At 45.9% G+C, this 23,364-nt stretch overlaps 1 protein-coding gene across 1 annotated transcript in view; it reads right to left on the reverse strand.

Moving 5' to 3' along the window:
• Positions 1–23,364, reverse strand: part of poln (polymerase (DNA directed) nu) — a 520,953-nt gene that overhangs the window by 461,748 nt on the left and 35,841 nt on the right. Inside the window, exon 4 of the mRNA XM_070877627.1 lies at positions 19,579–19,775. Coding sequence (XP_070733728.1) covers positions 19,579–19,775 — 197 coding nt within the window. The remainder of the gene's footprint in view (positions 1–19,578; positions 19,776–23,364) is intronic.

Raw genomic sequence — 23,364 nt, forward strand, 5'->3', positions numbered from 1 at the left:
TCTCATTTTATTACTTTACTTGTGGGGCCAAGAGGAGCAAAAGTGCTCAAGGAGCAGAAGGTCCCACAAGGAATGCTTAGACCTCCCTTGCCACGGATTCTATCTTAGCTACCCTTACCCTCTTTTTGGGTGATGTGTAATGAGAAAGGACTAATTAACAATATTGTTGTACGATGCTCCTTGGGGAAGAGTGACCATAATATGATAGAATTCTTTATTAAGATGGAAAGTGTCATGTATCTCACACCACTGTATATAACTGTATCTTACCAGGCTATACATGACTGTAACTAGATATGAACTGTAACCACAAGCATACCTTACCACCAGGGGTGCACTTGCAGGAGACACTGCACACGTGTCCCACACAGGTATATAAAGGCAGGTCTCAGGCAAGTGAAGAATTCCAAAGCTGTGAAATAAAGGTGCAGGTCCTGAGTGACCTTGACTTCAAAATGTGCCTCGTGTAAGTCTGCACTGCAGGATCAGGACTATACAGTGGTGACGAGTTATGGGATCACAGAATCCACAATGCTGGAGATAATTGGGAGGACTTTATAGAAAGGCTCCAGCAAAGCTTTGTAACCAAAGACTGGTTGGGCGATGATAAGGCAGACTCTTGACCAGTTGTGGCTCGAAAACATATGCCTTAATGAAGGACCTGCTGGCACCCGAGAAACCAGCAAGCAAGTCATTTGAAGAGTTGAGCACACTGGTGAGAGACCACCTGAAGCCAGAAAGCAGCCTACACATGGCCAGACACAGGTTCTACAACTACAGACGCTGTGTGGGCCAGAGCATACCCGACTTTGTGGCGGAACTTCGGAGGCTGGCTAGTTTATGTGAGTTCTCCGATGAACTAAGGAGAGAAGTACTGAGAGACTTTGTCATTGAAGGAATAGGCCACGCAGGCGTCTTCCAAAAGCTCATAGAGACCAAGAACTTGACCCTAGAGGTAGCAGCACTGGTCACATAGACATTCTTTGCAGGAGAAGAAGAAACGAGGTTGATCTATACTGCTAGGCCGAAGAGTTAAGAAATCCAAGTGTCTGTTTCTCGCGCCCGAGGTTGAATTTTTGGGCAGAAGGATTGCCGCTGATGGAATCCGCCCAACAGAATCCAAAACCGAAGCAATTCAAAACCGAAGCAACTGTATAGGGTATTGGTGAGGCCGCACCTGGAGTACTGCATGCAGTTTTGGTCACCTTACTTAAGGAAGGGTATAATGGCTTTGGAGGGGTTACAGAGACGATTCACTAGGCTAATTCCGGAGATGAGGGGGTTACCTTATGATGATAGAACGAGTAGACTGGGTCTTTACTCGTTGGAGTTCAGAAGGATGAGGGGTGATCTTATAGAAACATTTAAAATAATGAAAGGGATAGACAAGATAGAGACAGAGAGGTTGTTTTCACTGGTAGGGGAGACTAGAACTAGGGGGCACAGCCTCAAAATACGGGGGAGCCAATTTAAAACCGAGTTGAGAAGGAATTTCTTCTCCCAGAGGGTTGTGAATCTGTGGAATTCTCTGCCCAAGGAAGCAGTTGAGGCTAGCTCATTGAATGTATTCAAATCCCAGATAGATAGATTTTTAACCAATAAGGGAATTAAGGATTACGGGGAGAGGGCGGGTAAGTGGAGCTGAGTCCACGGCCAGATCAGCCATGATCTTGATGAATGGCGGAGCAGGCTCGAGAGGCTAGATGGCCTACTCCTGTTCCTAATTCTTATGTTCTTATGTTCTTATGTCTGGCACCCAGGCCCCGGAATGTCTCAGAACTGCGCGCCTTTCTCGGGCTACTCAATTACTTTGGGAACTTTATGCAGAACTTGAGCACGCTGCTGGAGCCTCTCCACGTGCTACTCAGAAAGGGGTGCGATTGGTTTTAGGGGGACGCCCAAGAACGCGCCTTCATTAAGGCATGCAACCTTCTATGTTCCAACAGTGTTTTGACTATTTTTGACCCAGCTAATGCGTCAGCGTACAGGGTCGGGTGCGTTTTACAGCATGTCAATGATGCGGGTAAATTACAACCCATTGCTTATGCCTCCAGGTTACTTCCGCGGGCGGAGGGAAGGGTTCAACGAACAGGACTGTGAGATGGTCATGGCAATCAATGCCTTTGAGTCCACAGGTTCGCCCATGACGGCTCGCCAAATCAGAGCCTGGAAGACCAGCGACCCCACGTTATCCTTAGTCAAAAGATGTGTTTTAACTGGTGACTGGGCAGAGGCTCACAATGCCTGCCCCGAGGAGATGGTGGAGAAGAAGGCGCTCGCATGCGTGTACGGTGTCAAAAAGATGCACCAATACCTTTTCGGGGCCAAGTTCGCATTAGAAACCGACCACAAACCCCTCACGTCTCTGCTATCCGAGTGCAAGGCAATAAACGCCAACGCCTCGGCACGCATTCAGCGGTGGGCACTCATACTGGCATCTTACGACTACACAATAAGGCACAGACCAGGCACAGACAACTGTGCCGACGCGCTTAGCAGGCTACTCCTGGTGACCACGGAAGAGTCCAACGAACAGGACTGTGAGATGGTCATGGCAATAAATGCCTTTGAGTCCACAGGTTCGCCCATGACGGCTCGCCAAATCAGAGCCCAGACGACCAGCGACCCCACGTTATCTTTAGTCAAAAGATGTGTTTTAACTGGTGACTGGGCAGAGGCTCGCGATGCCTGCCCCGAGGAGATCAAACCTTTCCATAGGCGCATGCATGAACTATCACTACAGGCAGACTGCCTGATGTGGGGCAGCTGAGTAGTCATGCCTTTGCGAGGCAGAGAGGCGTTTGTCCGGGAGCTCCACCGCGAGCACCCGGGAATCGTTCTCATGAAGGCCATAGCCAGATCCCACGTCTGGTGGCCTGGCATTGACGCAGACTTGGAGCTCTGCGTCCAAAGGTGCACCATTTGTGCCCAACTCAACAATGCCCCCAGGGAGGTCCCCCTGAGCCCCTGGCCCTGGCCCACCAAACCGTGGTCGCAGGTGCACGTAGACTATGCGGGCCCATTCATGGGCAAAATGTTCCTCGTAGTCATCGATGCATTTTCAAAGTGGATTGATTGCACCATTTTAAACTCGAGCACCACCTCCACCACTGTGGAGAGCCTTAGAACCATGTTTGCAACGCACGGCATTCCTGACATATTGGTCAGTGATAATGGTCCGTGCTTCACCAGCGCAGAATTCCAAGATTTTGTAGTTGACCACGGCATAAATCACGTTAAGACGGCACCGTTCAAGCCGACCTCCAATGGCCAGGCGGAGCGAACAGTGCAAATTATTAAACAAAGCATGCTTAAAATCCAAGGTCCCACATTGCAGAGCCGCCTGTCGCGACTACTGCTGGCATACAGATCTCGCCGCATTCGTTGACTGGGGCTCCCCCCACGCAACTATTGATGAAACGGACCTTAAAGACTAGGCTCTCGTTAATCCTCCCAGACATGCATGAAATTGTTGAGGCAAAGCGCAGGAAGCTAACTGAGTACCATGACCGAAATTCAAAGCGGAGGTGGAATGAGATCGGAGAGAAAGTGTTTGTGCTAAACTAAGGTTGGGGTCCCAAATGGCTTGCAGGGACAGTAACAGGCAAGGAAGGAAACAGGCTACTGGTTGTACAAATGGACAATGGCCAAACCTGCCGGAGGCATGTAGACCAAGTAAAAAGTAGATTTACCAACAACACTGCAGAACCAGAGGCAGACTACAATGTGGAACTCACAACACACCTGGTGGACAGTCAGAAGGAACAACCTGAGGAAAGGGCAGTCTCAACAGGCAGCCCAGGCGAGATACCAGCAATTATACTGAATGAAACAGACAGCCCAGGCAAGATACCAGCAATCACACCAAAAGAAAAACAGGCACCAAGGCAAACAACTGAAGCACAACTAAGACGCTCCACTCGAGAACGTAGACCACCTGAGAGACTGAATCTATAAAGACAATAAGACCTTGGGGGAGGGTGATGTCATGTATCTCACACCACTGTATATAACTGTATCTTACTAGGCTATACATGACTGTAAGTAGATATGAACTGTAACCACAAGCATACCTTACCACCAGGGGTGCACTTGCAGGAGACACTGCACACCCGTCCCACACAGGTATATAAAGGCAGGTCTCAGGCAAGTGAGGAATTCCAGAGCTATGAAATAAAGGTGCACGTCCTGAGTGACCTTGACTTCAAGATGTGCCTTGTGTAAGTCTGTACTGCAGGGTCAGGACTTTACAGAAAGTGACACAGTTAATTCAGAGACTCGGGTCCTGACCTTAAGGAAAGGTAACTTCGATGGTATGAGATGTGAATTGGCTAGAATAGACTGGCGAGTGATACTTAAAGGGTTGACGGTGGCTAGGCAATGGCAAACATTTAAAGATCACATGGATGAACTTCAACAATTGTACATTCCTGTCTAGAGTAAAAAGAAAACGGGAAAGGTTCAACCATGGCTAACAAGGGAAACTAAGAATAGTGTTAAATCCAAGGAAGAGGCATATAAATTGGCCAGAAAAAGCAGCAAACCTGAGGACTGGGAGAATTTTGTAATACAGCAGAGGGGGACAAAGGGTTTAATTAGTGGGGGGGGGGGGAAATAGAGTATGAGAGGAAGCTTTCTGAGAACATAAAAACTGACTGCAAAAGCTTCTATAGATATGTGAAGAGAAAAAGATTAGTGAAAACAAACGTAGGTCCCTTACAGTCATTCAGGTGAATTTATAATGGGGAACAAAGAAATGGCAGACCAGTTAAACAAATACTTTGGTTCTGTCTTCATGAAGGAAGACACAAATAACCTTCCGGAAATACTAGGGGACCGAGGGTCTAGTGAGAAGGGGGAACTGAAGGAAATCCTTATTAGGCGGGAAATTGTGTTAGGGAAATTGATGGGATTGAAGGTCGATAAATCCCCGGGCCTTGATAGTCTGCATCCCAGAGTACTTAAGGAAGTAGCCCTAGAAATAGTGGATGCATTGGTGATCATTTTCCAACAGTCTATCGACTCTGGATTGGTTTCTATGGACTGGAGGGTAGCTAATGTAACACCACTTTTTAAAAAAGGAGGGAGAGAGAAAACGGGTAATTATAAACCGGTTAGCCAGACAACAATAGTGGGGAAAATGTTGGAATCAATTATTAAAGATGAAATAGCAGCACATTTGGAAAGCAGTGACAGGATCGGTCCAAGTCAGCATGGATTTATGAAAGGAAAATCATGCTTGACAAATCTTCTGGAATTTTTTGAGGATGTAACTAGTAGAGTGGACAAGGTAGAACCAGTGGATGTGTTGTATTTGGACTTTCAAAAGGCTTTTAACAAGGTCCCACACAAGAGATTGGTGTGCAAAATTAAAGCACATGGTATTGGGGGTAATGTACTGACGTGGATAGAGAATTGGTTGGCAGACAGGAAGCAGAAAGTCGGGATAAACGGGTCCTTTTCAGAATGGCAGGCTGTGACTAGTGGGGTGCTGCAGTGCTCAGTGCTGGGAGCCTAGCTATTTACAATATACATTAATGATTTGGATGAGGGAATTGAGTGTAATATCTCCAAGTCTGCAGATGACACTAAGCTGGGTGGCAGTGTGAGTTGTGAGGAGGATGCTAAAAGGCTGCAGGGTGATTTGGACAGGTTAGGTGAGTGGGCAAACGCGTGGCAGATGCAGTATAATGTGGATAAATGTGAGGTTATCCACTTTGGGGGCAAAAACACGAAGGCAGAATATTATCTGAATGGTGGCAGATTAGGAAAAGGGGAGGTGCAACGAGACCTGGGTGTCATGGTACATCAGTCATTGAAAATTGGCATGCAGGTACAGCAGGCGGTGAAGAAGGCAAATGGTATGTTGGCCTTCATAGCTAGGGGATTTGAGTGTAGGAACAGGGAGGTCTTACTGCAGTTGTATAGGACCTGGAATATTGTGTTCAGTTTTGGTATCCTAATCTGAGGAAGGACGTTCTTGCTATTGAGGGAGTGCAGTGAAGGTTCACCAGACCAATTCCCGGGATGGCAGGACTGACATATGAGGAGAGACTGGATCAACTGGGCCTGTATTCACTGGAGTTTAGAAGGATGAGAGGGGATCTCATAGAAACATATAAAATTCTGACGGGACTGGACAGGTTAGATGCAGGAAGAATGTTCCCGATGTTGGGGAAGTCTAGAACCAGGGGTCACAGTCGAAGGATAAGTGGTAAGCCATTTAGGACTGAGATGAGGAGAAACTTCTTCACTCAGAGAGTTGTTAACCTGTGGAATTCCCTACCGCAGAGTGTTGTTGATGCCAGTTCATTGGATATATTCAAGATGGAGTTAGATATGACCCTTACGGCTAAAGGGATCAAGGGGTATGGAGAGAAAGCAGGAAAGGGGTACTGAGTTGAATGATCAGCCATAATCTTATTGAATGGTGGTGCAGGCTCGAAGGGCCGAATAGCCTACTCCTGCACCTATTTTCTATGTTTCTATGTTTCCTCTGAATTAACTGCACTCCTATCCTCCCTAACGCACTCCTTCAGTATAAACTCTGCTACTCATGTTCATGGCCACCTTCTCAACCTTGCCATCTGCTGTGACCTCTCTACCCCCATGGTTTGGATCACTGAAAACTTCCATTGCATTGACTACTTCCTTGTGTGCTTCACCCACATCCTTTTGTGGCTGCCCTTGGAGGGCGGAGCAAACTCTCCTGCAAGGCATTTGTGACTGAACTTTCAAACTCTTGAGCCTTCCATTTACCATCGGGAGTGTCGAGTAATGGTTACGTTACTAGATAAGTAAGCGCAAGGCCTGAGATCATGAATTCAAATCTCATAATTTGAGAATTTTAATTCAGTTTTTTAAATATTCTGGATATAAAAAGCTGGTAGCAGTAAAAGTGATCATGAAGCTGTCGAATCATCGTAAAAACCCAACTGATTTACTGATGTCCTTACCCGGTCTGGCCTATACGTGACTCTTGTCCCACAGGAACATAGGAACAAGAGGAAGCCATTCAGCCCCTCAAGTCTGATCCCGCCATTCAATGAGATCATAGTCGATCTGCGACCTAATTCCACATATCCGCCTTTGGCCCATATCCCTTAATATCTTTGATTAACAAAAAGCTGTTAATCTCAGATTTAAAATTAACAATTTTAGCTTCAATTGCCGTTTGCGGAAGAAAGTTCCAAACCTCTACCATCCTTTGAGTGTAGAAGTGTTTCCAAATTTCACTCCTGAAAGGTCTGGCTCTAGAATCCCCAACCAGTGGAAATAGTCTCTCTCTGTCTACCCTATCTGTTCCTCTTCGTATCCTGAAAACTTCAATCAGATTACCCCTTATAAATTCTAGGGAATACAACCCTAATTTGTGTTATAAAAACAGAAACTGCTGGAAATCTCAGCGGGTCAGACAATGGAAAGAAACCTAGTTAACGTTTCGGGTCGATGACCCTTCATCAGAATTTGTGTAATCACTCCTCGTAACTTAATCCTTGAAGTTCATGTATTATTCTAGTAAATCTACACTGCACTCCCTCCAAGGCCAGTATACCCTTCCTAATTGCTCACAGTTCTCCAGACGAACCTCATTGACTCTTAACTCCCCTCAGAAATGGCCCAGTAAAACCTGCTCAAGAATGCAGCTTGCCACCATCTTCTCTAGGGCAGCTAGGGATGCCCATATCCCAAGAATGAATTTTTAACAACATTCCTTTCACTTTCTCTGGTTTATCCAATTTCCAGTCCATCTCAAGCTTGCCTCCTATACCATGCCATTCCTACCTTGTGGACTACTCACACTGGTCTTGAGAAGCAGCTCAGTCACTTCCTCGAAGAACTCCACTAAATTTGTTTTTAATTAATCATCATCATCATAGGCAGTCCCTCGGAATCGAGGAAGACTTGCTTCCACTCTTAACATGAGTTCTAGATGGGTGAACAGTCCAATACGAGAGCCACAGTCCCTGCCACAGGTGGGACAGATAGTTGTTGAGGGAAGGGGTGGTTTGGATTGGTTTGCCGCACGCTCCTTCCGCTGCCTACGCTTGATTTCTGCGTGCTCTCAATGACGAGACTCGAGGTGCTCAGCGTCCTCCTGGATGCACTTCCTCCACTTAGGGTGGTCTTTGGCCAGGGACTCCCAGGTGTCAGTGGGGATGTTGCAATTGTTTCAGGGAGGCTTTGAGGGTGTCCTTGTAACGTTTCCGCTGCCCACCTTTGGCTCGTTTACCATGAAGGAGTTCCGAGTAGAGCGCTTGCTTTGGAAGTCTCGTGTCTGGCATTCGAACAATGTGGCCCGATCAGTGGAGCTGATCAAGTGTGGCCAGTGCTCCAGTGCTGCGGATGCTGGCCTGGTCGAGGACGCTAATGTTGGTACGTCTGTACTCCCAGGGGATTTGTAGGATCTTGCGGAGATATCATTGGTGGTATTTCTCCAGCGACTTGAGGTGTCTACTGTACATGGTCCATGTTTCTGAGCCATACAGGAGGGCGGGTATTACTACAGCCCTGTAGACCATGAGCTTGGTGGCAGTTTTACGAGCCTGGTCTTCAAACACTCTTTTTCTCAGGCGGCCGAAGGTCTTGGACCTGGCCTGGAGACGGCGAAGGTTGAACAGGTGCCAGCAGGGAGCTTGTTGACTGTGAGGTGGAGCATGGCAGCGAGGAAGATTGAGAAGAGGGTTGGGGCAATGACGCAGCCCTGCTTGACCCCGGTCCGGACGTGGATTGGGTCTGTGATGGATCCGTCGGTAATGATCACGGCTTGCATGTCGTATTTTTGGGGGCATCCGAAACAGAGGAGGACGCTCCATAGACCCTCACGGTTGACAGTGTCAAAGACCTTTGTAAGGTCGAAGAAGGCCACATGTATAAGGGCTGGCGCTGTTCCCTGCATTTTTGCTCCAGCTGTCGCGCTACAAAAACCATGTCCATTGTACTCCAAAGGGTACGAAATCCACACTGCGACTCCAAGAGGAGCTCCTCGGCCACAAGGAGAAGATGGTTGAGGAGGACTCTAGCGATGACTTTCCCAGTGGCTGATAGCAGGGAGATTCCTCTGTAGTTGCCGCAGTCAGACTTGTCCCCTTTTTTAAAGATGGTCACGATCACTGCATCTCTAAGATCTCCCAGCATGCTCTCCTCCCTCTAGATGAGAGACATGAGGTCATGTATTCGCGCCAGCAGTGCCTCTCCACCATAGTTCAATACCTCAGCAGGGATTCCATCCGCACCCGTAGCCTTGTTGTTTTTAAGCTGTTTTATGGCTTTTTCTACCTCGTGCAGTGTTGGGGTCTTACTGAGGTGGCATGCTGCGGGATGGAGTCAAGAACACTCGAGTCAAAGGCAGAGTCTTGGTTGAGGAGATCTTCAAAGTATTTTCGAATCTTCGATCTTTGAATTATTGGTATTTAATAAATACCAATAATAGCAATAATAATGAGAGGCTACAAACTTGCATTTAGATTAAACATAGAAACATAGAAACATAGAAAATAGGTGCAGGAGAGATAGGTTTCATCCTGTCAGACTACCAATCCTAGGGTCTCATTGTAACTTTTGGTCCTTATCTGAGGAAGGATATACTTGCCTTAGAGCCGTGTTAAGCAACTTCCTGTCTCCCTTGATAAACAACCACACGTTTTGAGTAAGCATCAGACTCCGTTGTGGAGTATATGAAACAGACTGTATTGATACGCAGAAAGGTGATCGGCCTTTAACTGTACACAGAGAGTGACTTTACTGGTTCTGTATCTTTCAAACATGCTCTGAGATACTGTGGGAAACCATGATCCTTGATACACCCTATTTTAACTCTGCCGAGAGCATGCAGAAAGCAAGTGCAGGCAGCGGAAGGAGCGTGCGGTCAACCAGTCCCACCCACCCTTTCCTTCAACGACTGTCTGTCCCACCTGTGACAGAGACTGTAATTCCCATATTGGACTGTTAAGTCACCTAAGAACTTATTTTTGGAGTGGAAGCAAGTCTTCCTCGATTTCGAGGGACTGCCTATGATGATGATGATGATTTTAACTATATCAAAGGAAAATTTCAGAATGACGTATCTACTTCCCAAATCCTCTGAAAACAGGCTACCGATGAGAACAGTATGCAATTGTTTACCTCAGAACCATTTCCCCTACACAAGATTTCCTTTACCCACTTTAGCTACCCGTTTTATTACCCAAAAACCAAATCATTCATGGATGATATCATTACAAACACTTATTCCCTTATAGAAAGCCTGACAATGCATTCCTTTTACGACACTTCAATGTCAACCTGTTTAACAAAGAAGTTCGACTGTTAAACTTTTAACTCCCCAAGATGTTCAACATACATCTCTCCAGGATGTCTATCAAGGCGGTGCAACAAAGGCTCATTAGATTGATTCCTGAGATGAGAGAGTTAATAAGAACATAAGAACATAAGAAATAGGAACAGGAGTAGGTCATACGGCCCCTCGAGCCTACTCCGCCATTCAATAAGATCATGGCTGATCCGATCATGGACTCAGCTCCACTTCCCTGCCCTCTCTACATAACCCCTTATCCCCTTATCATTTAAGAAACTGTCTATTCCTGTCTTAAATTTATTCAATGTCCCAGCTTCCTCAGCTCTCTGAGGCTACGAATTCCACAGATCCACAACCCTCTGAGAGAAAAAATTTCTCCTCATCTCAGTTTTAAATTAGCAGTTCCTTATTCTAAGATTCTGCCCCCTAGTTCTAGTCTCCCCTATCAGCGGAAACATCTTCTCAGAATCCACCTTGTCAAGCCCCCTCATAACCTTATATGTTTTGATAAGATCACCTCTCATTCTTCTGAATTCTAAGGAGTAGAGGACCAACCTACTCAACCTTTCCTAATAAGTCAACCCCCTCATCTCCAGAATCAACCCAGTGATCCTTCTCTGAACTGCCTCCAAAGCAAATATATCCTTTCTTAAATATGGAAAACAAAACTGCATACAGTATTCCAGGTGTGGCCTCACCAATACCTTGTATAACTGTAGCAAGACTTCCCTGCTTTTATACTCCATCCCCTTTGCAATAAAGGCCAAGAATCCATTGGCCTTCCTGATCACTTGCTGTACCTGCATACTATCCTTTTGCGTTTCATGCACAAGTACCCCCAGGTCCTGCTGTACTGCAGCACTTTGCAATTTTTCTCCATTTAAATAATAACTTGCTCTTTGATTTTTTTCTGCCAAAGTGCATGACCTCACACTTTCCAACATGATACTCCATCTGCCAAATTTTTGCCCACTCACTTAGCCTATGTCCTTTTGCAGATTTTTTGTGTCTTCCTCACACATGTTGTCCGATGAGCAGAGATTGAGTAGAATGGGACTATACTCTCAGGAAGTTAGAAGAATGAGAGGTGATCTCATTGAAACATGTAAGACTCTGAGGGGGATTGACAGGGTAGATGCTGAGAGGTTGTTTCCCTGGCTGGAGAGTCTAGAACTAGAGTACACAGTGTCAGGATAAGGGGTTGGTCATTTAAGACTGAGATGAGGAGAAATTTTTTTACTCAGAGGGTTGTGAATTTTTGGAATTATCTACCCCAAAGTGTGGTGGATGCTCAGTCTTTGAGTATATTCAAGACAGAGATCGATAGATTTTTGGATTCTAGGATCGGGATGGAAAGTGGAGTTGAGATCAAAGATCAGCCATGATCCTACTGAATGGCAGATCAGGCTCGAGGGGCCGTATGGCCCACTCCTGCTCCTACTGGATTTTCAGAGCACTTTTAACACAATAAATGTTCCAAGGCTCTTCACAGAGACCATATTAAGGGGGTTAGTAATCATTGGGGAGGTGACCTAAGATATCAGCACAAAGCAGGTGAAGCTGGTGTACAGGCAGGAGGAAATGCAATGTGTAACCAGAATGAGTTAAGTGTACAGGACATAAGTTGCGGGGGCAAGGTCATGGAGGATGAGGATTTTGAATTCAATGCCAATTGAGGTTAGTGAGGACAAGGAAGTAGAACTTATAGAATGTTGATAGAATGAAGAGAGCATTTTTTTCTCACACAGGAATGACCTTAGTTTAGTATCTCACCAGAAGGAGAGAACCCTCTCAGTTCTGCATCAACCTAGATTGAGTCCTCAAGTGGGGCTTGAACACATGAGCTTATGACTCGGAGACTAGAGTGCTACCAAGCTGAAACACTCACCACCGAACTCTGCGCGGGCAACTTGCTCACTTAAATCTAAAATATAGGCTCCACAAAATTAAAATCACTTCGGTGAGGTTGATGGAGTATCTGTTACTGTGGAATCCCACAAGATGATTCATGAAAGCAAAAGAAGAACAGAAAACGATTCAAAGAAAAGATCTAAATTACCAATCCATTTAGACAGGATCTAAATGAGCAAATCATTCAGGCTGGCATGAAAACTGTTAGGGTTGAACATTGGCAAAAATATTTCAAAGTCAGTTAACTGAACAGAATGTGGTGCAGTCCTGAATCGGGTTCAGAGATAATGTGATACAGACAATGCCACCTTCCAGCTGCTGCTGAATTAATGACTATGGGTCATTGTTTCACAAGACTCGACATGCAGAGGCTATTTCCATGAAAGCACATTTCTGCAATAGAAGTCATTCTGCTAAAATAATTGAGCAAGAAAGGAACACAAGATGTGTCCAGTTAGTCTCTAGAAAAAAAAGGATGCGATAAGGTCGGATCTAAGACTCAGTCTTGTGCAGAGGGGAAGATTTTACACATATAATTCTCAAACATGACTCAAATATTAACAATTGTTCAATAGTGTACTTTTCCCAATATGATGTAATAATCATCCCTTTGAGATGAGTGTTGTTCATTGTAGGAATTACTCACAACACAGACTTGTCATGAGGAAATCTCTTAAAAAATCAATCATTTAAAAAGAATTTGCCATTAATCCATCAACGAGCACCGAGGAACCGAGAGGGCAGTGATTCAGCCACTGCACTGAGAAGGGAATGAAGGTAATGTGCCCCGAGAGCATGCACTTTAAAGGAAGCTGAGATCAGCAGCAAAAAAGTGGCACAGGCTGGAAGATGAGTGAAGGGGACCATTAGTATGCAGAAAGTACAGTGGCAGAGAGGACCGATCCCTTGGGGAACCCCTTGGTTAATAGAGAGAGAGTCAGAGGATGAGCATTAACCTCAGCACAGATAAAAAATAATTGTCGCAATACTGGATAGCCAAGAACATAGCTTTGTTGTGAAACCGTGTGATTGTAAATTGTTTAATAATGCATGATGCCAGATCCTGTTAAAGGCTTTTGAGTGACAAAAGATTCAACAAAGTGTTTGAGAGCAGAGGTTTAGAAATACCTAACACAGGCACCAAGGTCACAAGTGGAATGGTCATGCCAGCAAACCATACTGACAATCAAGATTTGGGCCAGAGTTTTCAAGGTGATTTTTAATTTGAGAGTTAACCTCTTAACTTGGGAGAGTATGTATTGGGCAAGGTTGGAAGGGGAAAGAGAACTGCTTCCTTTGGCTTTGGGTGAGCAAAGTTCCAAGGAAAAGGAAAAGTGGACCAGGAGTAAGGGAAGATAAAGAAATGCAGATAATGAAGATAAAGAGAAGACAGAGGTAAGTTTGAAGGTACATCTTGGACAATGGGATTGATACCATCAGAAGCCTTATGGAAGTTCAGAGAGCAGAGCATCTGACAGAGCTGGCAGGGTGAGACTTGGTGTCAGACAGGATTTTAGATGATAAATACTGTGCACCTCTATATTCTGCCTTTCCAGAGCAAACATTTATTGGCATTTATTTCACAAGTTGCGTAGAATTACATAGAATGTACAGCACAGAAACAGGCCATTCGGCCCAACTGGTCTATGCTGACGTTTATGTCCAAATGAGCTATCTCCCACCCCTCTTCATCTAACTATCAACATAACCTTATATTACCTCCTTGTTCATTTATTAGCTGTGGCTCAGTTGGTAGCACCTCATCTCTGAGTCAGATGTTTATGGGTTCAAGTCTCACTCTGGAGACTGAAGCACAAAAATCTAGGCTGACACTCCAGTGCAGTACTAAGGGAGTGTTGCACTGTATGAGGTGCCATCTTTTATATGAGACGTTAATTCAAGGCTCTGTCTGCCCTCTCAGGTGGACGTAAAGATCTTATTTCGAACAGGAGCATGGGAGTTACCCCTGGTGTCCTGGCCACTATTTATCCCTCAATCAACATCACTAAAAAAATAGATTATCTGGTCACTATCACATGGGAGCTTGCTGTGCGCAAATTGACTGCTGTGTTTCCTACATTACAACAGTGACTACACTGACTGTAAAGTGCTTTGGGACATCTATTGATTGTAAAAGGTGCTGTAGAAATGCAAGTCTTTCTTTCTTTCTCATATACTTATCTCGCTTCGATGCTATTCACCTCAACTACTCCATATGGTAAAGAGTTCACATTTTAACCACTCTCTGGATTAAAGGTTAGGCCCCTTCTTTGCAAATGAAAAGGACCTAACACCTGTTTCAGGCATGCGTATAGGACTCATACCTTTTGTCCTCATCTAATATGGCAGGCAGCACACTTCCGACCAGAAATATGCGCATGCTTTTTGCCCACCATACTGGGGCCTTGGCAATCTAAGTAGCGCCAGAGCAGGTCAATTTCTAGGCCATAATTCTCTGAAAGTGCAAGTGAAGGGAGATAAAGCCATAATAAAAGCAAATAAATAGGGGCTCAGAGTACGAGTAAAGAAGTAATGGTGAAAGTAAAGGAGTAAAGGAAATCGGAGATGTATTAGTTATGATATGCAAAAGTTCGCTTCATTTGGGTACACTACCAGATGATTGGAAGGTAGAATCTGTTATATCTTCAATTAACAAGAGGCAATATAAACTAAATGGCACAATTTTTAAGAGGGTGCAGGGTCAGAGAGGCCTGGGGATTCACATACACAGGTGCCAGGACAATTTATGAAGGCTGTTAAAAAAGCAAACGGTATCCTTGGCTTAGAGCATAGAGTAGTGGTGCCCTCTGGGGATTGTTGCTGGAACCTCAGTTTTTCACTCTATATGAATTACATGGATTTGGGAATAAAGTTGAGCATATACTAATCTGCAGGTGATACTAAAGTAGAAGGAATACCGAACTGTGAAAAAGAGGGTCGAAAATTGCTGAAGGACATCGATAGAATAAGTGGGTGGGTGAAACAAAGACATATGCAGTTCAATGTAACAAAGTGTGAGGTAGTGCATATAATGCTGGGAAAATAAAAAGGGTGGCTATGATCAGGCATGGATTATGATAACAAAAGGAACCAGTGCAGTGATTTAAAAATTCAGGGTTGCTTTTTATCTGGAATACGTCAGAATAAGTCAATTATAGTTCAATTTTGATATTTTCCTTTAGTAATCTGACACAGAAAGCCTGTAATAAAACATTACTGGGCCCCGATTTTAACGGCAGGTGAATTCCCCGCTCAGGCCGGAGTTAAAATTACAGTCGGAACTCAATGATGTCATTATGCTGCAACATGCATATATAAAGAAGGACCCCTGTTGGCTCCGAGCGTGTGACCTTGCTGCCTGCTCAGGGGAACAGGCTAAAATTGCAGATGTTCTTATGTTCTTATGTTGCGATCATGGCAGCTTTCGGACAGGTAAGAAGCCAGGGCGATTTTAACTGTCCAACCACCAGACATCTGCTGAGCGAATAGGGTTAAAATCGATATCACACAACCAATTTTCCCTTGAAGCTACAGGGCCACACAGCAGCATGGCCGCTCAGCGCTCTGGAGCTCCCGCGCAACCAACTCACCCGCTTTAAAATGCAAACAGCGCATGTGCGCAGATTGTTGAATGGGCCACATGACCCAACAATAACTTAGAGGCAACACTGCACACAAACTGTTCTTCATAGAAGCATAGAAACATTGAAAAATAGGTGCAGGAGTAGGCCATTCGGCCCTTCGAGCCTCACCGCCATTCAATGAGATCATGGCTGATCATTCCCTCAAGTACCCCTTTCCTGCTTTCTCTCCATACCCCTTGATTCCCTTAACCGTAGTGTAACATATGTTTCACTGTACCGTGAACTCTAAACTGATTCATTATATATTACGTACTACAAACTATACAATTTTCAGTAAGGCATTCAACTTGCTCCTGGAATCACCGACAAATTAACAAATTAACAAGTCAACATTTCAGTTAAGTTAGCAAATGAAGAAAGTAAGCTATGGCACAGTGGGTAGCGCTCTCGCCTCTGACTCAGAAGGTTGTGGGTTCAAGCCCTGCTCCAGAGTTTTGAATCCCACAATTCAGCCCGACACTCCAAGTATAATGCTGAGTGTAATGTATTTGCTTCATAGGTTCGTTGCTCAAGAATTCATAGCAACACATTGCTATTAACAACTAGTTGGTTTATTAATAAAGGTTTAACAATTGCCAGTTCATCCACTTTAGTTGAAACGTAAATCAAATGCCCCCTTTTGGCAAGGGCACGAGATCCCACCAATTAACATTTTGAACTTTAAAGAAACCTTAAATCAAATTAAAATGTAGTTGCTGGGGGTGATGATGCACTCCAGTCCCTCCGGCACCCACCTCTCGCGGAAGGCTGCGAGCGTATCGGTAGATACTGCACGCTCCATCTCCAGGGACACCGTGGCTCGAACGTAATCGCGGAAGAGAGACAGGCAGTCAGGCCCCCTCGACCGCCTGCTGCCTGGACCGGTTAATGGCCATCTTAGCCGTGCCCAGGAGCAGTCCTACGAGGAGGCCTTCCAACCTGCCAAAAAAGATCAGGAGCGTGGGACTGAAGTGCAAACAGAATTTGAGGAGAAGTCCCTTCAAATAATGGAACGGGGCTGCAACCTGACACACTCCACCTAAACAGGGAACACAGACTCTTCCAGACTGCAGAAATTGCAGGCGGCCTGGGAGTGAACCGATTTAATAACCTATTGCACCGGACTGCCCCATGCAACACCTCCAGTCCAAGTCCCCAATAAATAAAGGGAGGGCTCCCGCGTAGCAACAACTCTACAACTATTTTAGTTGTGAACATTAAACAAGTGCCCCCTGGATAAAGGGGGAGAACACTCCAAAAACTTTTCAAGTGTCCCCTTGGTTTTTTTTTTGAGGGCACTAGAAACACAAATTATACAAGTGTCCCCTGGTTAAAAGGGGGGGGGGGAGCACTAAAACCAACAACTTAAACAAATTAAACTTTAGACATTAAGATCAAATTAAAATTTGGTTGCCGGGGGTGATGATGCACTCCAGTCCCTCCGGCGCCGACCTCTCGCAGAAGGTCGCGAATGTACTGGTGGACACTGCGTGCTTCATCTCCAGGGATGTAACCACAAAAGAGAGGCAGGCGGTCGGGCTGAACGAGCCCTTCGACCGCCCGTTGCCTGGACCGGCTGATGGCCCCCTTGGCCGTGCCCAGGAGCAGTCCTACGAGGGGGCCTTCCAATCTGCCCACTCCCCTCCGCACAGGGTGCCCAAAGATCAGGAGCGTGGGACTGAAGTGCAACCAGAATTTGAGGAGCAGCCCCTTCAAATAATGGAACAGGGGCTGCAACCTGACACACTCCACATAAACATGGAACACAGACTCCGCCAGACCGCAGAAATTGCAGGTGACCTGGGAGTGAACCGATTTAATAACCTATTGCACAGGACTGCCTCATGCAACACCTCTAGGCCAAGTCCCCAATAAATAAAGGGAGGACTCCCGTATAGCAACAGCTCTATGAACCTGTGAGCATACTCACAGGTGCATACATGTCATCGTGAAGCAGGCAAAGGATGGTGACAAATGTTTGTAGAGAACACTCCATAATCCCTCACGGTTGACAGTGTCGAAGGCCTTTGTGAGGTCAAAGAAGGCCATGTACAGGGGTTGGTGCTGTTCCCTGCATTTCTCTTGAGTTTGCCGCACGGTGAAGATCATGTTCATTGTGCCCCTTAGTGGGCGGAATCTGCATTGCGACTCTGGGAGGAGTCCTTCAGCCACAGGGAGAAGGCAACTGAGGAGGATTCTTGCGATGATTTTCGCTGTGGAAGATAGCAGGGAAATTCCTCTGTAATTACCGCAATCAGACTTGTCGCCTTTCTTGAAAATGGTCACGATTACCGTCTCTCTGAGATCCCCTGGCATGCTAACCTCCTTCCAGATGAGAGAAATGAGATTGTGTATTCACACCAGAAGTGCTTCTCCTCTATGTTTTAGTGCTTTGGCGGGGATTCCATCTGCTCCTAAGGCCTTGTTGCTTTTCAGTTGATGGATGGTCTGTTATACATCATGTCGGGTTGGGGTTATGCTGAGATGGTGGCGGGTAGCATGCTGTGGGATGGAGTTGAGGACACTCACGTCGAAGACAGAATCTCAGTTGAGGAGATCATCGAAGTGCTCCTTCCAGCGGGAATTGACTGCCTTTCTGTCCTTGATGAACATCTCTCCGTTCTTGGCCAGCAGTGGGGTAGGACCTTGGGTGCTTGGGACGTAGGTGGTCTTGACTGCACTGAAGAAAGCACTGGAGAAGTACCACCAACGCTGCCTCCGCAAGATTCTGCAAATCCATTGGCAGGATAGGCGCACCAGCATCAGTGTTCTCGCTCAGGTCAACATCCCCAGCATCGAAGCACTGACCACGCTCGATCAACTCCGTTGGGCGGGCCACATCGTCTGCATGCCCGATACGAGACTCCCAAAACATGCACTCTACTCGGAGCTCCGACACGGCAAGCAAGCCCTAGGTGGGCAGAGGAAACACTTCAAGGACACCCTCAAAGCCTTCTTGAAAAAATGCAACATCCCCACCGATACCTGGGAATCCCTGGCCCAAGACCGCCCAAAGTGGAGGAAAAGCATCCGGGAAGGCGCCGAACACCTTGAGTCTCTATGCCGATAGCAAGCTGAAGCCAAGCGTAAACAGCGGAAGAAGCGCACCGCAACCCAAGCACCCCACCCACCTGTTCCTTCAACCACCGTCTGCCCCACCTGTGACAGAGACTGTAAGTCCTGCATAGGACTCATCAGTCACCTGAGAACTCATTTTTAGTGTGGAATCAAGTTATCCTCGACTATGAGGGGCTGCCTAAGAAGAGGTACATGCATTACACTGAGGGAGTGCTGCACTGTCTTTTAGATGAGACGTTAAACCGAGGCCCGTACGCTCTCAGGTGGATGTAAAAGATCCCACGGCACTATTTTGAAGAAGTGCAGTGGAGTTATCCTGTGTTCTGGCCAATATTTATCCCTCAATCAACATGGCGAAAACAGATTATCTTGTTGCTGCTTGTGGGAACTTTGTATGTGCAATTTGGCTGTTGTGTTATCTATATTACAACAGGGACTACACTTCAGAAGTTCTTCATTGGCTATAAAGCGTTTTGGGACACCCTAGCTCTGTATAAAAGTGTGAAAGACTCTGTATGTAAAGACAAGTCTTCCTTTCTATATCGGAAAATTATGCAAGGAACACTGACTCCTTCGCCTGAATTCCCAGAATCAGTTCCTGTCTCACAAAGAATTGTACCGAGAGCACTAACTCTTAAAATCTACCCCAATCTTTGTGCTCGCTCTCACCTGGTAAATTCCCTGTAACTGTGCCCTTGTTGCAACCAGGCGGGATTCTGCTCCAGTTTCAGGTGGAAGTATCTGCCACCTGTGTCTGATTTGTAAAGGATATTTTCTGCAGCTTGGTTTTCAGTCCTCGTGAGAGAGTCCGGGCCACCCTCATTCATCAGCAATACCAGGAAACCGCTGACCAAACAGGTAGGCTCCTGCGGAGAACAAAGCAGCAAGGTGAGTAGTTTATGAGTACATCTTAATAAGAAGATAACAATTCAGTGCAAGTTATGGCCCGATGGCCCATCAGACTTACTCCGTCTAGAGTCCCCATATGATTATCAGGGAATCATAGAATGGTTACAGCACGGAAGAAGGCCATTTGGCCTGTAGAGCCCATACCGGTTCTCTGCAAGAGCACCTCAGCTAGTCCCACTCCCCCGCTCTTTCCCCGTAGCCCAGCAAATTTTATTTTTTCAGGTACTTATCCAACTCACTTTTGAAAGCAGTGATTGAGTCTGCCTGCACCACCCTTTCAGGCAGTGCATTCCAGATCCTAACCACTCGCTGCGTAAAAACGTTTTTTCTCATGTCGCCTTTGGTTTTTTTGCCAATCACTGTGTCGTCTGGTTCTCGGCCCTTCCGCCAATGGGAACAGTTTCTCTCGACCTACTCTGTCCAGATTACTCATGATTTTGAACAGCACTATCAAATCTCCTCTCAACCGTCTCTGCTCCAAGGAGAACGACCCCAGCTTCTCCAGTCTATCCACGTAACTGAAGTCCCTCATCCCTGGAATCATTCTCGTAAATCTTTTCTGCACCCTCTCTAAGGCTTTCACGTCCTTCCTAAAGTACAGTGCCCAGAACTGGACACAATACCTGTACTCCAGTTGAGGCTGAAGCAGTGTATTATACAGGTTCATCATAATATCCTCGCTTTTGTACTCTATAACTCCATTCATGAAGCCCAGGATCCCGTAAGCGTTTTTAACTGCTTTCTCAACCTGCCCTGCCACCTTCAGCGATTTATGCACATACCCCAGGTCTCTCTATTCATGCACCCACTTTAGGTTTGTACCCATTAGTTTAAATTTCCTCTCCTCATTCTTTTTACCAAAATGTATCAGCTCGCACTTCTCTGCGTTAAATTTCATCTGCCACGTGTCTGACCATTCCACCAGCCTGTCTATGTCCTCTTGGATTCTATCACGGTCCTCCTCACTCTACACTATATTTCCGAGTTTTGTGTCATCTGCAAATTTTGAAATTGTGCCCTGTACACCCACATCCAAGTCATTAATATATACCAAGAAAAGCAGTGGTCCTAGAACCGACCTCTGGGAACACCACTGTATACCTTCCTCGAGTCCGAAAAACTACCATTCACCACTACTCTCTGTTTCCTGTCACTGAGCTAATTTTGTATCCATGCTGCCACTGTCCCTTTTATTCCATGAGCTTCAACTTTGCTGGCAAGCCTGTTATATGGCACTTTGTCGAATCCAAGTGTACCATGTCAACCGCATTGCCCTCATCAACCCTCTCTGTTACCGCATCAAAAAACTCGATCAAGTTGGTTAAATACGATTTGCCTTTAACAAATCCATGCTGGTTTTCCTTAATTAATCCACACCTGTCCAAGTGACTGTTAATTTTGTCCCGGATTATAGTTTTTAAAAGCTTCCCCACTACTGAGGTTAAACTGACTGGCCTGTAGTTGATGGGTTTATCTTTACATCCTTTTTTGAACAAGGGTGTAACATTTGCAATACTCCAGTCCTTCTGGCACCAGCCCCATTTCTATGAAGGATTGGAAGATTATGGCCAATCTGTGATTTCTTCCTTCACTTCCCTCGGCATCCTAGGATGCATCCCATCCGGTCCTGGTGACTTATCTACTTTAAGTACTGGCAGCCTTTCTAGTGCCTCCTCTTCATCAATTCTTATCCCATCCAGTATCTCCTCTACTATGTCTCCTTCACTATGTCTATGGGAGCATCTTCCTTGCTGAAGACACATTTAGAACCTCGGCCATACCCTCTGCCTCCATGTGTAGCTCTCCTTTTTGGTCCCTAATCAGCCCCACCCCTCCCTGTTGCTATCCATTTACTATTTATATGCCGATAGAAGACTTTTGGATTAGCTTTTATACTAGCTGACATTCTATTCTTATACCCCCTCTTTGCCCCTCTGATTTTCTTTTCCACTTCTCCTCTGAACTTTCTATATCTAGCCTGATTCTCAGATGTATTCTTGACCTGACATCTGTCATATGCCCTCTTTTTCTGCTTCACCTTACTCTTTGGGGCTGAAATTGTCCACCACCCAAAACGGGGCACACCCTCCGTACTTTAACATTTTTCTCTGCCTCAATCCATGCGGCGGAGATTCCATCGATATTCGGCACTTGGAGGGTTTTTTTGGGTCGAGGCGGATGTCGTGGCGACAGAGCGGCGGTAGTGCCCTTGCAGCAGGTCGGCCTCCCCCAATCAGTCATCAGCACCACGTCACAACATCTCTCCTCTTCAGTTAAAAGGGAGAGCCACTGCAAGCTCTGCATACTTTTAAGTTAGGTCCACTGGGCCACCAGGGAGGGTCTCGGCCGGGCTAGCAGCCTGGCACCCAAGTAGAGTGGCGGAGAGGTTTAAGGGAGAGAATTCCAGAGCAGCTGAAAGCACGGCAGCCAATGGTAAAGCGATTAAAATGGTGGATGCACAAGAGGCCATAATTGGAGGAACGCAGAGATCTCGGAGGGTTATAGGACTGGAGGGGGTTACAGAGATAGAGAAGGGGTGGGGCAATGGAGGGTTCACTAGATTGATTCATTGGTTGAGAGGATTGTTCTATGAGGAGAGATTGAGTAGATTGGGCCTATGTTCTCTGGAATCTATCGACTCTGGATCAGTTCCTATGGACTGGAGGGTAGCTAATGTAACACTACTTTTTAAAAAGGGAGGGAGAGAGAAAGCAAGTAATTATAGACCGGTTAGCCTGGCAACAGTAGTGGAGAAAATTTTGAATCAATTATTAACGATGAAATAGCAGCACATTTGGAAAAGAGTGACAGAATCGGTCCAAGTCAGCATGGGTTTATGAAAGGGAAATCATGCTTGACAAATCTTCTGGAATTTTTTGAGGATGTAACTAGTAGAGTGGACAAGGGACAACCAGTGGATGTGGTGTATTTGGACTTTCAAAAGGCTTTTGACAAGGTCCCACACGAGAGATTGGTGTGCAAAATTAAAGCACATGGTATTGGGGGTAATATACTGACGTGGATAGAGAACTGGTTGGCAGACAGGAAGCAGAGAGTCAGGATAAACGGGTCCTTTTCAGAATGGCAGGCAGTGACTAGTGGAGTGCCGCAGGGCTCAGTGCTGGGACCCCAGCTCTTTACAATATACATCAATGATTTGGATGAAGGAATTGAGTGTAATATCTCCAAGTTTGCAGATGACACTAAGCTGGGTGGCGGTGTGAGCTGTGATGAGGATGCTAGGAGGCTGCAGGGTGACTTGGACAGGTTAGTTAGTGGGAAAATGCATGGCAGATGCAGTATAATGTGGAAAAAAATGAGATTATCCACTTTGGGGGCAAAAACGCGAAGACAGAATATTATCTGAATGGCGGCAGATTAGAAAAAGGGGAAGTGCAACGAGACTTGGGTGTCATGGTTCATCAGTCATTGAAAATTGGCATACGGGTACAGCAGGCGGTGAAGAAGGAAAATGGTATGTTGGCCTTCATAGCTAGGGGATTTGAATATAGGAGCAGGGAGGTCTTACTGCAGTTGTACAGGGCC

Source organism: Pristiophorus japonicus, chromosome 1, assembly GCF_044704955.1.
Source record: "Pristiophorus japonicus isolate sPriJap1 chromosome 1, sPriJap1.hap1, whole genome shotgun sequence".
Classification (NCBI taxonomy): Eukaryota; Metazoa; Chordata; class Chondrichthyes; family Pristiophoridae; genus Pristiophorus; species Pristiophorus japonicus.